This window comes from Salminus brasiliensis, chromosome 10 (assembly GCF_030463535.1).
Source record: "Salminus brasiliensis chromosome 10, fSalBra1.hap2, whole genome shotgun sequence".
Lineage (NCBI taxonomy): Eukaryota > Metazoa > Chordata > Actinopteri > Characiformes > Bryconidae > Salminus > Salminus brasiliensis.
This window is the reverse complement of record NC_132887.1, coordinates 20388642-20405854: the sequence shown is the minus strand read 5'-3', so window position 1 is coordinate 20405854 and position 17213 is coordinate 20388642. Positions and strand designations below refer to the sequence as shown.

The 17213-nt window shown below is 39.5% G+C and overlaps 1 protein-coding gene across 3 annotated transcripts in view; it reads left to right on the top strand.

Moving 5' to 3' along the window:
• Positions 1 to 17213, top strand: part of asap2a (ArfGAP with SH3 domain, ankyrin repeat and PH domain 2a) — an 86752-nt gene that overhangs the window by 56982 nt on the left and 12557 nt on the right. For all 3 annotated transcript variants that reach the window (XR_011980528.1, XM_072689649.1, XM_072689648.1), the window contains exons 6-19: positions 2970 to 3099; positions 3976 to 4061; positions 4688 to 4763; positions 5045 to 5131; positions 8131 to 8234; positions 8467 to 8536; positions 9839 to 9926; positions 12364 to 12412; positions 12592 to 12758; positions 13695 to 13828; positions 14324 to 14418; positions 15081 to 15270; positions 16317 to 16402; positions 16693 to 16808. Coding sequence is in view for 2 of the 3 variants with exons in the window: in XM_072689649.1 (XP_072545750.1) it covers positions 2970 to 3099; positions 3976 to 4061; positions 4688 to 4763; positions 5045 to 5131; positions 8131 to 8234; positions 8467 to 8536; positions 9839 to 9926; positions 12364 to 12412; positions 12592 to 12758; positions 13695 to 13828; positions 14324 to 14418; positions 15081 to 15270; positions 16317 to 16402; positions 16693 to 16808 (1478 nt within the window). In the remaining variant the exon portion in view is untranslated. The remainder of the gene's footprint in view (positions 1 to 2969; positions 3100 to 3975; positions 4062 to 4687; positions 4764 to 5044; positions 5132 to 8130; positions 8235 to 8466; positions 8537 to 9838; positions 9927 to 12363; positions 12413 to 12591; positions 12759 to 13694; positions 13829 to 14323; positions 14419 to 15080; positions 15271 to 16316; positions 16403 to 16692; positions 16809 to 17213) is intronic.

Here is a 17213-nt window from a genome sequence, read left to right as displayed (position 1 = left end):
AAGGAAAAAAAAGGTGGGCGTCTCCCTTTTTTGATTTTTCTTTTCAGCAGAAGTGATGTGGCCGCATGTGTGCGGCCGCCCAGTCTCATCCTCACTACTTGCCTGTGTGCCCGCTGGAATGAACTATGGCTACTTTGCAGAGATGTTCAATCGTGCCGCCACATGCTAACACATCTATTGCCTGATACTCTGTCCGTCTTTTGTCCTTCTACTTTTTTTTCCGTTGTGTTTTGGTTTGGGGAATGGCTTCGGGTTTTTGTCAATGTCTTTGACAAATGATGGAACACCCACCAGGCTTTACACTCAGGCACAGGATCCAGAGGTGGTCATTCTAAACATGTTTCATGAGGGACGAAAGCGCTAGCCGTTAATGGGCTTTCTACTTCTACTGCTTAAACTGATGTGATGAATCCATCAGTACTTTGTTTTGTCTTCGTCTGTCTGCAGTTTTATGTGTCAGTGCAGCTTCTTTAGGAAGTCAGTAGTGCTTTAAAAAGTACAAACTATCCAAAGAACTGCATTTATGGCTCATCAGCAGTATCCTTATAAAACACAGCAGTGTTTGAAGCAGTAATTAGCATCATTCACACTTGCTCTAGATATGAGGTGACCGAGGGGATGCAGTGGTGCTACAGTCACAGTCTGGCTCATCAAAACCAAAGAGCTCATTGCTGACTTGATAGAACGTGTAGGAAATCAGCGTAGATGAAGTAGCTTTCTAAGGGTGTAACGATATCAATGCTTATTAAAAATCTTAAATGTAAAATTGTATCACCAATATGCCCTAATTGTCTCTTCCAAGGGTCTCTTTTTTTCTCTTATTTCCTTTGTAGAGGTGACCTATCTATGACCTGAACTATCTGATTGGGGAAGAGGAGGAGCTAGTGCTAGGCATGCCCTCATGCTCAAATAACGGGTCTTTTAATAGATGATTTTTACACTTAAATGTGACTTTGGCCTATTTTTGTTAGAGAGAGGCGTAGTGGGCATTGTAAAATGTAATTTCTCTAAGCCAAAATAATCAAGGCTGGGTTTTCAAGAGCATCTTTGCACAAAGATCAATGTTAAATGGTCGAACGAGTATCACACTGAAAACTCCCTCTACAAGTGATACTGTGTAGTGTGGAATCACAGCTGTATAGAACATTTTGAACATAAAAAATATTAAACGTTAGCATCTTATGAACACAAATTTACATTATTATATTTGTGCTATAATATTATATTTGTGCTATAATTATATTTTGTGCTATTTGTATCAAATCAAATAAAATTTTGAATTTTGTGTATTGTTACACCCTTAGAAGCTACAGATGTGTGAGACTGTCCGCATAGCATATTTTCTTCTTCCTCCAGGACACCTTAGTCTGATATAGTACCACTGAATAAGGCCTATAGGTGAGCCAAATGGAGGGTTAGTAGAGCTGCATTCAGACCAAAACAATGGAATTGATGAATTCTGATCTGGAATTAATGATTTAAAGGAGCAGTTTGGCGAGGAAAACAACAATCACACCACCTCCCCCCACACCCCGGCTCCAGAATGGTACTGTTGTTTTTAGCTCTGACTTACTAAAGTGGTTTCTGGCACTGTATGACTATAAAAGTAGACAGGAAACAAAAGTATAAAAAGAAGCTATGAATACTGTATCAGAATCTTACTCAAGTGGAATATTACAAAAATAAAATCAAAGTAAAAAAAAAGTGTCTGCCTTTGCACCTTTGTTTTTGTGGTTTGTGGCTGTTTAAATTAAACCCAACTAAATAAAAATAAATGGAAGTAATACAAATTCAACTGCCAAAAGAAGTACTAGTATGTAAATGTCTGTTGAAAATGTAATTGAGTGAAAATACAATTATTCATTTTCAATAACACTTGTGTGAAGCATAGATCTTCCAAAAATACTTAAGTACAGAAACTCTATTGAGTCTATTAAGAAGAAAACCAGTATGATTACTAGTATGTTAATTCTTGTTGAAAATGAGTCGAAGTACAATAATTACATTTCAGTAATACTAAAGTGAAATATGAATCTACAAAAAGGTACAGAAATTAAGAACAATTAAGTATTTTTAAATTGGTATTAATTTGTTCTGATGCTTTAATAAAAAGTATTCAATTTCAGTAATACTCTAGAGTAGTATAGACTATTCATAAAAATACTTAAGTACAGAAATAACCTACTATTATTCAAGTAATTCTGCATGGATGTACATTTTGTTGGGTGTTTTAAACAAATTAAATAAATTGCTGTAATTAAGTTGATAAAAGAAGAAAACAAGTTTGAGAACTAGTATGTACATTTCTTTTGATAATGTAATTGAGTAAAAGTACAAGTATTTAAATACAATAGTAGCTTTTTTTCCCAGTGGTTGAAAACTAAGATTAATGCCACTACTGCTTTAGCAATGTGACAGTTTTGTCAATTTTAATTAATAATAAAGTATCTTACTGTGTCAGGAACCACATAAGAACATTTGAGATGGCTTAACAACTCTGGTAACAGGATTGATGGATTTCAACGTTGTGGTCAGACCAAAACCTCAAAAATAACTTCTGGCAACCTTCTGTTTACCTTCCAACAGCATTTTTAATCTTTCTTTACATATTAGCTACATCAGCCCCAAGTTTGGATGGAAAAATGTTCTGTCTGACTTACTACATTTGGGTTAAGGGGAAAATTTTGTGAGTTTGTTTTTTTCCGCTAAACTCCTACTTTAAGTAGAATGAAATTCAGTTTCAGAAATGTTAGCAGTAGAAAGTCTTCACTAAAGCTGTGATGCTACCTCTGGAGACCTGTGACTGTGTCTGGCTTTCCTTTACACGAGGAAACCCTGCATCCATTATAGAGGGTCCAGTATGCTGCTAGAGCATACGGAAAAGAATGCCCTGTTGCATGAGTGGGACCGTTTAAGTATATATACACAAATGTTCTGGTTCTGAAGGGCTCTTTTGTGTCGTCTTGCAGCACTAAGATTGAGAAGGAAAAGAAGGAGCATGCCCGGCAGCACGGGATGATCCGGACAGAGATCAGCGGGGCAGAGATTGCTGAGGAGATGGAGAAAGAGAGACGATTCTTCCAGCTTCAGATGTGTGAGGTGAGCGAGGAGAGGGCAGAAAGCTGACCATTGCTGATATGGACTAGAAAGAGAACTCCCTGTTGTGCTCTTTTTTTCCTCATCTTAAATCCAGTCTAAAATATTGGATAAGTCAGATTACTCAGTTTATTACTAACTTAATTTAACTTATTTTTAGGAATCTACTGACATACTACAAAACAAATTGTTTTTTTGTGCAGTGCTTATATACATTTAGGCCTTGTAAGTAAGTAGACCTTCCTCTTACATTATACATTATATACGCATTATATACTGCCTCTTACATTTTTATATTTCATGGTCAATAGATATAAGCTTTATATGGCTTTAAAAAAGCTTAAACTACATTAAAGTTAAAGATGTTTTTTTCTTCTAATATAAGGTATCTGTTTCTATAAACTACAGCGGTTCAGTCAAACAAAAGCTGTCTTAACTAGCATAAACAATATCTTTGAACGTGAGCCTTACCTACTTTAAGGTGTTTATACACTAAAATCAATTTCCAGGTTTTGTGTGTAAACACAGTACAATCTATAAAACCCTCTGCAAGATATGTAGAGCGTGTTTCACTCATTTCTCACACACTGTTATTTTCGGTTCTGCTGTGTTGCAGGCTGGAAGTCATGGTCAGTCAAGCATGCTTTGTTAGAATATGTTCTCAGACACGTCCTAAGTAGTGTTTACCATATTTACCGATGTTTTACTCCATATTCCCTGTTAATTTAACTGTAAAAGAATTCCACAAGTGAAATGTACTAAATAGAATCTAGCTTTACGTTTCTACTTTATGAAAATGTTCAGTCTAGGATCTAGTCAGAAGCTGTATTCCTTTGCAGCATGTTGTTGCGTTGACTCATTTGTCTTTCTGGTTTTCAGTACCTGCTCAAAGTGAACGAGATTAAAATCAAGAAAGGTGTGGACCTGCTGCAGAATCTCATCAAGTACTTCCATGCTCAATGCAAGTAAGACCTCAGTTGTTCTCTGGTACTTAATACTAGACTGTTATTATTTTTATTATTTTATATTATATATATTATTTTTTATTTTTACTAATATTATTATGTTAATTACAGATTGCAATGCATTACTGATTATTTGCTGAATTTAACATGTAAAAAAAAAGCGTTTAATAAAGGCATTTACTCAATTATGGCAAAATTTAAATGTTTGATTTTCCCCATTAAATACTTTTTTATGTACTATTGTAATAATTCAAAATATTTGTATGAAGTCAAGTATTGATTCTAAATGCAGATATACTTTATAATAATCTACTATAAGCATGTGTAAACTGAAATAGCAGCTGTATGCTGAAACTATTCTTATTCTTTAAGTCCGGTAGTTTGACAGGGGACAGATATTTGCCACTTTAAAGGTTAGATATGACCTCCTCCTGTAAGCTTTGCCCAATTATTTCAGAAAGTCAGCAGGAAAATGGTACTTTAGAGGATCTTTGTCGACAGTTGGGAGGGTGCCCTTGTGTGCAGGTGTATGTGTCCATGTATGTGTGAAGGTCGGTGAGATCCTGTAGGAAACTCAGTGATAATATAATGCTGTTTTAAAGCTGATTGGCTGTCTTTTTTCTCAGTTTCTTTCAGGACGGCCTGAAGGCAGTGGACAACCTCAAGCCCTCTATAGAAAAACTGGCTACGGACCTGCATACGGTAAGCAGAATGCTAGAATAACCTTTTGTGTCTGTTTGATTGCATTTGCCAGCACATTTATAAGAATTCGACTGCATAACATTTTATACGCTTGCCTTAAACTGCTTTGGTAAGTAACCTCAAATAGACTTATTATAGCTAACTACAATAGAAGCTATCAGATTTGATTGATTTCCAAACTACGTGTATAAATGTGTACAGTGTTCAAAGAGCTAAACAAATGCTTAAAAAGCTTCTTTTTTTCTTGTGTCCTTTCCTGCTGACTTTGGTATGTGTTCTAGATCAAGCAGGCTCAGGATGAGGAGCGCAGGCAGCTCACACAGTTACGAGATGTGCTGAAGACAGCTCTTCAAGTGGAGCAGAAGGAGGTAAGCTGAGCTTCTCTCTGCCTTGTTCACTTTACATCAGCCACTCGAAATCTTGCTTTTATGGACACGGCTGGAGTCTGAGCTTGAGGTTTAAACTAACATGGAGGAGGCTTTCTATCATTACTTGTCTGGTAAATACTTTTAGACACTGCAAACACAACATTTTCATAGTTCTTCTTTTACTAGTAGCATACAGCTGACTGATTTTTGTAGTTAATATTTATTGCTAATTTATTTGAAAAAGTCATTTGAGTATATAAGCATTTGTCTAGGGTAATAATAGTATATTAAAAGCATTTCTTTAAGAGTAAACTTGACAAATTAACCTATTACATCATTACATGTTTTTTAGTTTGTTTTTCCCCTTGTGAAATGTTTCTTTAAATACAAGGCCATTCAAAGAGCCTTTTTAAAGTACTAATATAGAACCATTTTAGCTTCTAGTACATAAAACTAGTACATATAGTGTATAGTTAAGAAAACCTTTAGTATACTTTAAGGATACTGTGATCTGTAGATATGTGACAAAGTGAAGCAAAACCCCTGCATAAAGCTCGTTAAGGTGCTGGGCCACCACAGTCCATCAGAACAGCTTTGGTGCCCCTTGGCACAGGTTCTGTATTCTTTGGAACTGTACTGGAGGAATGGAAGACCACTCTGGAGAACCATTTCACCATTATCCTATCATGAAACCTCTCTATCCTATAAAAGGTTAAGTAGTCACCACATCTCAGTCTAGATGAACACCCTTGGGAAGCTTTCTGAAAGATACTATATGGACAGAAGGTTTGGGACACCTGCTTCTACTTGATCTTGGAGCACTACTATGAGAATTTGATGGCTTGCTACGACAAGAGCATTAATGAGTTCAGGATGTTGGATGACTACCACCCTACCTCTTTCCCATCTCACTACCTCATTCCAAAAGTATTGGATTGAGCAGCATCATTGTAGAAAACACAGTTCAAGAGCTCCATGCTGGGAGCTTTATACCTCTGTAGCCCATGTCTGGCATTAGGTGTGGTGCCAATAAGTTTCTGTTAATCTGCTCCAGAGTCCTATTCTGTTGTACTTCTCTACTGGGACTAGACAAGCTATGTGTGTGTGTGCAGTTGCACATCTGTGTTAGCAATGGGTGCAACTTAAATTATCTGATGGCATTCATTAGAAGGGGTGTCCACAAACATTTGGGCATATAGTGTTTGTTAGACGTATGTAAATTCTCCTCCACCATCATTAAAACATCAATCTGAGGGAATTTCCATCCTGTGTTCCATCCCTCCAGTGCATTTTCAGACACATTGAAGCAGTTCTGGCCTGTGTACCTAAATTCACCTGGTGTACATTACAAAATGTAGTAAATTATAACTGATTAACAGCTAGTGAACGTCTTTATAAGTGACAGGTGAAGATGAACCTCCACACCTACTATATTTTTTAGATAGTATCTCTAGACTAGACGTTTATGCCTGCTTTCACCCTTCTCACGTTCTTGAGCTTTAGCAAGATTTCAGGTGTTCCTCTTTACCTCAAGCAAGCTGCTTTGGCTTTTGTAATCCATGATGATTAGGCGATTACACGCTCTTAATCCGAACGCAAAGCAATCAGAGTTTAACAGCCATCTTAACACCACGTGAGCTGCTGCTGAGCAGCCCGGAGATCGTTTAGCTTAGCGTTCGGCGAGTGTGCTTGCTTTCTGATGCTTGTCTTGCTTTCGTACCTGCTTTTGTGGTCAAACAGTTTAAATTGTCTGATACAATGCTTTCCACTCTTCTTTAATGCTTCCGGCCTTTGCCAACGAAGTCTAGGAGAGTAAGTGCCTTCTTGATGTCCATTTTATTTTTGTGCTGAATGGTGTTGGATGTGGGGGAACGCTCCTCAAATGCTGATTTTGAAACTGAGGAGAGATTCCCTTGTCCTTCAATTAGTTTGAAAAAGGCATGGCGTTTAAAGGGGGAGTTGGCCAAGACTTGTTTAATGTCCGAAGTTCGCTCCTGTGGTTTTGCATATATGTTTTTTATAGATAGACAAACGTATATCCATAATCCAGGTTTATTTTTGTCCATTGGTGTAAATTATTGCCTTACAGTTTCAGAAACTATACAAAAAGTCTATTGGTCATCAGCGTGATGTAGTTATGTGGTTTATTTAGGCATACAGCTTGCCTGATGCTAATAGCTAGGGGTATTAACCGTAGTTAATTCTTAGCTTCATTAGCCTTGCAGGTCAAGTGCAGAACTGAAGAGGCATGACCTCAGACACAAAACATGTTTTGGCTGATCGACTACTTGTTACCACATCATCATGCCACATAACATTCAGTTTGGTGAACTTGTATGTGTATCGATAATGAGAAATAGATATATGGATGTTGCGATAATGAGAATTACTGTTAAAAAATGTGAAAAATTAATTGCTTAACTTATTTAGTGACTCATAGAGAGCTCCCTCTGATCTGCTAAATTACATGGAAATTCTTTGCCTGCATGAAGATTAAGATGCTCAAATATTTATGGATGGAATTTGTGCCGGTTTTATGGAAATGACCCGTCATGTAGGAGCAGAAATCACTGATTTCATACGCTATTTTATTTTGTCTCTGCTCATAATTTGACTCATTGCTATGGTTCTCCACATTAAAGAATGTTTTGTGTGAACTTGTTTTTAAACCCTTTTCCAAACTCAAACTCACAGATGTTTAGTTCCATTTAGAGTCCAAGTCTAAATATCTTTGTTAAAATGTGTCATTTTCTAAAGTTCCAGGCCTGGCAATCTCACTTTACTTTAAAAAATGTGTTGTAAAATTAGGTCACCCCTCTGGGGGGTTCGGGGAAGTCCACTATGGCCATTTCCTCAGAGGAAGTGACCGCATTGAAGTGCAAAAACAACACTTTCCTATCCCCTGACTGTAGGATTAGCCAGTTCTTCCACAGGTTTGAACATACATTTGCATACGCCACGTATCAAGCGCATCCACGTTGCCCTGTGCTCATTTGTAGGATTCGCAGGTGCGACAGAGCGCCACCTACAGTCTGCACCAGCCCCAGGGGAACAAAGAGCACGGGACAGAGCGAAGTGGAAACCTGTACAAGAAGAGTGATGGGTGAGTTGACATGGCAGTTGGCTTGAGACTTCATTAAAATGCCATTCACTGTGCGAGTGCATATTCATTAGAGCCACTGATGCTCAGGCTGCATTATTCATCACGTAGCGAGGGCCTTGAAGCTTCATTTAACTGCAGCTGAAGTTAGTTATTGATGGAAAAGAACACTGGGTTCTGAAGGACAGTGGGACTGCGCATGGTGATAACTTCCTGTCCTGTTTCCTGTCCCCAGTCTACGGAAAGTATGGCAGAAGAGGAAGTGCACGGTCAAGAATGGCTACCTGACCATTTCCCATGGGACGGTGAGTGAAAGTACTGCAAAGCTGTGCTGTCGCTGCTGTTTGAACAAAACCTTATATCTCCAAAGGAGTTACTTTATAGGGGAAAGGAGCTAACCTCTCTGGGTTCAATGAAAGTCAAAGAGAAAAGTAATGGTAATGGTAATGGTAATTTTGGACCATTTCTGTTTGTTCATCATAAAACCATGAAAAAAAGGACAAATAACAATTTCTTATAATATAATAATGATATTTAAGGACATGTCTTATTGACCGTCCTTATTAGGAAAGGCCAACCATTTCCCAACAGTCATCAGCCATGAGCTCCTCAAGCAGCTTCCTAGTGCTCTTAAATAATAACAATTAAAATAATTGATGCCCGCAAAGCACAAAAAAAAAGGTCACAAGAGGTTTTTAGATAGCCGACTCCATAATGTAATTAAGAAATGGCAGGAAAGGTGTAGGTCAAGTTAATGTCTGGAACACCAAAATGCCCTGTTTGATTACTAAAGACCATCAGGAAGGTTTTTTTTCCAGCATTTTAGAAATGAGTACTGCGGCCTGATGATGTTAAAATAGACATATTTCGCCACACTCAGCAAAGCTGTGTTTGGTTAAAGTGCAGAGCTTCATAAAAAGAACACCTCGCCAACTGTTATATTTTGGGCTTGTGTTGCAGCCAGTGGCACCGCAAACATTTCCTTGGTAGGTAGAAGAAGAATAGATTCAATTTAATAACCGGAAGCAAACATTACACTGTCAAAAAGCAGAAGATGAAAAGAGGATGGCTTTTATAGCAAGATAATATTCTTAACACAATTTAATATCCACAATACTACCTCCGAAGCAGTGGCTAAACCTTAAAAAGTCATATTTTCTAAAAAAATATTGAAAAAATATTACAGCTTTTGGAAATCAAGTAATCCTTTACACACTTGACTATTTACAGGACGGATATTTTGACCAGGGCAGCCCAAACATTTGCATGCTATTGTAAATGATGCAGAAGCTTTGTCTGGTTCCTGATGACCTCATTGTTCGAGGTCCATTGTCTTCAATGTCTTCATTGGTGGAAGAGACAGCTTATTGATTTATTTAATCATCTGATCTATTTCCTTCTTCTAGAAATTACTCCATCTCTTCTTAGAAAGGGCACGAGAGCATGAGAGAGAGAGAGAGAGAGAGAGAGAGAACAAAAACCTGTGAAAAGTTTAAAGCTGTGTCATTGAGTGTGTGCATCAATCTTCAGAAAGACTGAGTGAAGTTGCTATTATTAAAATTTATAAGCAGTGTGATTAATCTCTGTCTCTCTCTGGCTTTTCTCAGGCAAACAGGCCACCAGCTAAGCTCAATCTTCTGACCTGTCAGGTGAAGCATAACCCAGAGGAGAAGAAAAGTTTTGACCTTATCTCACGTATGTGATGGCCCTCGGTGCCCACACACACTTACATAAACACACATACACACACACACACACACACACACACACACACACACACACACACACACACACACATAACTTCATCTGAAATATCCAATCAAATATCAAAATCTCTTCAGTGCTGAACCTGCAGCTCATCTGTAAATGTGATGAAGGCTCTTTTGTAAATTGAATTGGGTGGTGTGCTGGTATTTCAGACCCTCAGAGCTCCACAATGCGCCGGGGCCTTTTTCCCTGCAGAGTTCATTCTCCTTCATGAAAAGACTAAAAGTAAATAGAGAGACTCTGCGTCTGCCTCTGTACAGCTTACAAAACCATGAACCAAGAAGAGAATCAGTTTTGCCAAACTCCCACTCCCATTAATCTTGTCATCGGCCTCATCTCTATATGAGCATAAATGCCATAACAATTGCTTTTAAAATCTAGCGAAAAAAGGAATCCATCTAAACAAGTAAACATTACAAAAAATGATTGATTCAATTGGCATAGATAGACTTAATGTACCTGACCTGCACACCATATTGCTTTGTAGAGCAGTGGTTTTTACAAAGTATCATATCTGTAGGCAGAGAGAGCCCGCAAGGATGTGGTTCTTATGGTATTGCTGTTCTTGTTAATGAAGCGTGCAGTTATTCACATGATCTGGATGTTGTGTGGAACATACAGTTGCTATACTCTCTTATGAGTTGTGTTGAGCTTAAAATAAGTGTTTGTTGTCTGTTTTCAACCAACATTTTTAAGCAGTGAAATATCAGCCTTTATGCTGGAATCTTTTTATTTTTTTTGGCTGGTGCTGCTTGTTAATACACTAGCAGTGTGTGGACACCCACTGGGGAATATTCTCATGTTCCCAGCCTTTTTACTGCATTGCTTTTAGCTTCACAGCCATGTTTGCAAGAAACTCTGATGACCCTTTGGCCTTGACATTACCACAAAGATGTCAGAATATGTTTTTTATTTATTTATTTTTTAAAACCACTGTAGGCCCATTGAATAATCCCAGTGCATTTCCACAGATGCTTCACATTTTTAGAAAGTGGTTTCTTCCAGATAGAAAACGGATGTCCTGAGGTCTCTTGGTTGCTGTTATAAAATTGCACTCCTCCTAGCTCATGCCCACAGTGCTTTCATTGCACTGAGTTGAGAATGAGGGAGGTTGATATTACAGCCTTCAAGGACTACTGGAAATGAACACCCTTCTCTGTCCGAGCTAGTGTGAAACCCATACCTTAAGGTCAGCACATATCTGGATGATGTAGCATTTCTTAAGACAGTTTTCTAAATGATTTAAATATGTTTTCTTTTGTCTCACACAGTAATTTTAGATTATTTTGACCACCTACATTATAGTGGAAATGACCACCATCGGTTTGGATGGCAAGACGTTGTGGCATGGACTGTATTAAGTGATGGGAGGTGTTTATTACAGAGGGTTGTGACATTTTGGAAACCACTAACTTCGTGGGATGTTCCAGAGCTGGCATAGTGAGGAGTGTCTCCTAATTGCGAGGACTCCGCCGAGTGGTACAGTGCAATCGACATGCCACTGTGGACCAGTTAACCTCTGTAATGAACACCTTCCATCACCTAATACAGTCCATGCCACAGCATCTAGCTAGCGCCATTCAAGCCAAAGATCACTATTCCCACTATAAGTACACACACACACACAAACGCACACACACATAGCCACTGGGGATTCCTGTGCTGCTCAATTAGTCTTGACTGCTTGCCTGAGCACTGATCTATAAGCTAATAAGTACAAACAAGAAAGCATTAATGGAACTCTTACCTCAGTTGTGCAACAAGATTTATGGACAACCAAGCTTTCCTTTATCAAACACACGACACAAGTGAAGTGAAGTGAAGTGTACCTGACAGCAAAGTTAACTCTCTGGCTTCCCTCTGTATTAACTGAAAACAGCATGCCTCCCTAAAACCCACCCTAAAGAAGTTGTCATTTTTTTGAATGCACCTTCCACCTTCAAAATACATCCTCAGAAGGGTGTTTTTCTGCTCTTTAAACTGGAAAATCTCACTCTAGAGACCATTGCAGCACCACTGTAGGAGGCGAGTAGGCGTGTTTACAACAGATGTAATGAGTGGTTATATTTTAATGGCCTTACTGTCTCTTTAATTTGCTGTTATTCTAAACAAGAGTATTTTGAAAGGCTGAGGTCCAGTTTCCTGAACAGAGATTAGGCTTTGTCCTAATATACTTTTTCCTTTCGGTGGAAAATCCCCTTGTGTGTAGTCCAAGACTAGGCTTAATCCCTGTCTGGAAAAAACAGGCTTGGATGTCCTAAATGTGACTTTCTGAGTGCAGAGTAGTACTGTACTACTGTACTGTATGTAGTGCTGTGTTGCAGTAGTACTGTCTTAGAACTTAGACCCCTTTTCTATGCCACAGATGATCGAACGTATCACTTCCAGGCAGAGGATGAGCCAGAATGTCAAATGTAAGTATGTGTGTGCGGCTTTTCTACAGTAAGAGGAAACCTTTCGTTGTACAGTTCCTTTTCCTGACTCTTAATAGCCTCTTGCCAAACCTACAAATACTCTCACCTTCCTCACTCACGCTCACTCACTGTCTCCCTCTCTCTCTCTCTCTCTCTCTCTCTCTTCCTGCGGCTCTCAGCTGGATCTCGGTGCTGCAGAACAGCAAAGAGGAAGCTCTGACCAACGCCTTTAAGGGAGACCAGCACGTGGGCGAGAACAACATTGTCCAGGAGCTGACCAAGGCCATCCTGGGCGAGGTCAAACGCATGACTGGCAACGACGTCTGCTGTGACTGCGGCGCGCCTGGTGAGTGACCCACAAACCGGCAGGAAGGAAAAGGAAGAGAGCTAAAGGTTTGGGGAAGGCCTAGGTGGATCAGAGGAAGATCAAAACCGATCTGATGTTGTAATACAACACAAGCTGAAGAGGCTTTAGGTCATTTGAGAAGTGTGATTATAGATATGTTTGAAGATTCTCTAGATGATATGTTGTTTTTATCCCGACTCCCTCGGCCCCCTAGTTCATAAACCCTCTGCCTGCAGCTGTTGTTTGGTTTCTGAAATGCTCTCAGTGGAGATCAAAATGTTCTACTCAACGCTTTGGATCGGCCAGAAACTGGATATCCCAGTGGAACTGAAGCTGATACATAAGGGTGTTCGACCAGATTCAGAGTTTACAATTCAATATTCTCACAATATTTTGTACTAAATGTGAAAAAGACAGCACATGCAGCACATGACGAAAATGTGCAGAATTGGGTGTTGGCTTGGCATGGTGCTTTTTTTTTTTTTTTTTTTCGCACTGTGATGTCAGTTATATTCTGCCTGTTGTCTTATTTGGTACTATAAATACACTACAGTTCAAATATCAGGAATCGCTGAAAAGTACTAAAAAGCACACTGTAACCATTAGAAATACAGTAAGTAAAAGAAAAGTATGTAAATATCAACTGTGAAAATCTTCAAAATAAACAAGGGGGCCAGGTGGGCCCCCATTACAAACAGTAATAGCAGCAGTGAGGTCAGTATTATTTTATACAGAAAGTAATGATTGCTGTCTGTCTACCTGCCTACCTATGTCTGCTTATTTGACTACATATCTACCTTCCTGTCTAGCTGTCTCTCTACCTACCTGTCTGTATGTCCATATATCTATCTACCTATCTATTTGTCTATCTATTTGTCTGTCTTTGCGCATCTGCCTTTCATTTGTGCATCTGCCTGAACGTTTCCTGTTCTGCAGGTCCCACATGGCTCTCCACCAACCTGGGGATCCTGACCTGTATAGAATGTTCTGGAATCCACCGCGAGCTGGGCGTTCACTACTCCAGGATTCAGTCTCTCACGCTGGACGTCCTCAGCACATCAGAACTGTTGGTTGGTATTTACATTCGATTTGAGCAGCCACCAAATGCCTCTGCTTCACCCTGTGTGTGCGCAGTGCTGTGCTCCGTTTATGGTGTTCTGTGTTGGGCTGCATCTTTTGGACTCCATTTGCATGTCATTCATTTTTGTGGATCCGTCTTAAAACAATTTGCTTCGTTGCAATTCATTCCACACGAACGCTCTTGGCCCCGTGGCTCATAGCCTGCCATGCGTAATCATTGCTGTCAGTACAGTAGACGACAAAGCTGGCTTGGCTTGGACGATGGCCTTTGTTCCGTTGTTGATTTTTGAGCGTTTGACACTTGCTTGGTTTGAGACTGACGGGTGCTTTTGTTGAGAAGCTGTGTGGATGAAATGAACCGTAGGTAAATGCGTGGTGCTGGGAAGAGCTGTCGGTTTTGGGAAGGGATCCATTGTAATAGCCTTGGGTTTGAAAATGGTCGGTGGACTGGTCATCAACTCTGTGTGTGTATGTGTGTTCTGCAGCTTGCCAAGAATGTGGGGAATGCTGGCTTTAATGAGATCATGGAGGCCTGCCTGAGTGCGGAAGATATGGTCAAACCGAATCCAACCAGTGACATGTAAGTCATGCTCTATCTCTCCCTCTCTCACTCTCCCTCTAACTCTGTGTCTCTCTATCAGTTTCTCACTCTCAATTCAAAAGAGAGAGATATTTGTCTAAAACATGGCCACCCACATTTGTCTGTGTGGGCATTTGACCCACCAGAAAGTTACCCTGACCTCTTACCCTTTTGTTCTGTCTGTCTTTTTATCTAGCTAGATAGCTGGCTATCCAGCATTAAAATCTAACTTGTGCAGCCTCTTTCTGATGGTAGATGCTGTACTTTAACATAAACTGTGACGAAATCGCTCCCATAGGTCCTGTGATGGGGACTATACACAGCCTGTGGTCTTCTTTAGGACTGAACTTGCTAGGACATACAGACCTGGTCGTGCTGACAGTTGTTTTAAATGTTGTCCACTTGTAAATACTACCTGACCTGAATTATGTGTTAATCATTTGAAGCCCATTCTAATTTTAGGCATTTTAAGCCATAATAAATGGGGGGGGGGGTATATTGTCTTTTTATAGTAATATGTAGAAATACTAATAAGGAAACCCTTTATGATTAGGTGTGGCTGGGCATTTTATTGGTGTTTTTAATGGTTTGTGTTTCAGTTACAGTTGTTCAGTATCTAAGGATTCACATGTCTCTTACATCTCCTCTTCTCTGTCTCTCAGGCAGGCCAGGAAAGACTTCATCACAGCCAAATACACAGAGAAGCGCTTTGCCCGTAAGAAGTGTCCCGATGCAGCGTCCAAACTGCACACGCTGTGCGACGCAGTGAAGGCCCGCGACATCTTCTCCCTCATCCAGGTCTTCGCTGAAGGGGTGGATCTGATGGAACCCATTCCCCTGGCCAATGGACATGTGAGTCCGCTCCCAGCTGCTCTACAGTTAGCCAAGATTGAGTCCTTCCTCTCTCCTGCAGTTGTTGAGAATCCTGACCCTAAATTACAGTCTCTTGATGTTCGCAGCAGGCCACATTTATAGAAAGAGGAAGTGGTGGTTTGTATGTTTCAGAAATATGTTAGAGGTGTCAGTAACCATTGATGTTTTTAAACGGATTTAAACATATTGACATTGGATCTTCATTTTAATAATATTGAGAGATAGAGGTAATATAACTAAACCGATACAACTGAAGAAAATTCGTTTCATAATCATTTGTAAAATGTAATTAATAGAAATGCAGTTTTTAGCTTATATATATTACATCTGTCAGTATTGTTAAAATGAAGATCAAATGGCCATATTGTTGCTTTCACACAAAAACATGTATCTCCAAAATGGCTTTTTTAAATTCAGGTTTATTATAACTGTGAAACTGTGATAAAATATCTGTGAAAATATCTAAGACAAATGATATCCAAGTTGGGGTGTCCCTTTTTTTTTTTACATGACTGCACGCATGTTTAAATCTAGTTGATTTCCTAAATATTCCATTGGTCTGCACTGAATGTCAAGGAGGTTACACTGGTCACTACTAGCCCATGTTCAGACTGCATGTAAATTTGCCTCAAATTCAACTTAATGTGCAAATCCTTGTGTTTGGTCATTCACATTCTGTGTTCTGAATGTTGCCTGCATGTGATATTAGCCTGATAAGAGCATAGTTCCTGACCACTGACCACTCACTTATGATACCATCTGGCATGCTCATGCAATAAACACAGCTGTCCTCTGTCTTTCTTTAAGATTGTTAAAAATAATAATAATAATAAGATTCAGTTGGCAGTTCTTAATTACAGATAGTTACATGCCTTTACATTAAAATAAAATACAGTTGCATAAAATAAATACAAAATGTGTCATTTGACGAAGGATGCCCTAACTTTTGCATAAAACTGGATCTGCCCATCTTAAGCCACTACAGCATCTCAATGTGAAATCTCTCGTGTGGTTCGTCTTCACAGGAACAAGGCGAGACAGCCCTGCACCTGGCCGTCAGGCTGGTGGACAGAACCTCCCTCCACATCGTGGACTTCCTTACTCAGAACAGGCAAGAACCCCACAGCAAGCCTAAGTACACCTGTACTGTCTACTGTCTTTCATTCCTGCTGATCAAGCGCTGACCAGCGTAATACCATTCTCAGCGCTGATTTTTCTCTGTCTGTCTGTCTGTCTGTCTGTGTGTGTGTGTGTGTGTGTGTGTGTGTGTGCAGATAAAGCTATTTTAGGCCACTTAACACATCTTAAAGTGTGTTTTGCCCCTAGACACACTCTTTAAAGGACAGTATAAATGGTACAACCAGCAAAGTGGCTGAGCTGTGTTGTGTTGTTTGTTTGTAGTGTGAACCTGGACAAGCAGACGGTGAAGGGCAGCACGGCGCTACATTACTGCTGCCTCACAGATAACAGCGAGTGCCTCAAGCTGCTTCTACGAGGCAAGGCTTCCATAGATATCGGTAGGTTCCTGCTTCTGTTAACCACACAGCTTTATAACTGTCTCCTTGAAGCCATCATTTAGCCAGAAATCACATTCACACAGCTTTCCCCCTTCAGCTCAGAAGTAGCTGATAAGCCAAGACATGTTTCTCTGGTCTCTGCTCCTTTTATTCTGAACTGTGAAGGTGTTGATAGCCTACAGCTCATCAATTCTAGTGCAAAGTGAATGCTAAATCCAGACACTCTTGCCTTTTGAAGCAAGCCTGTTAAAATGACTTCACAACCTGATGTTGTTTGAGGCAAGTGTATGATGATGTGGGTATTCAGTGGGTACAGACAAGAACCTGACAATATGCATCACGGTGCAGGTTTATATATATATATATATATATATATATATATATATATATATATATATATATATA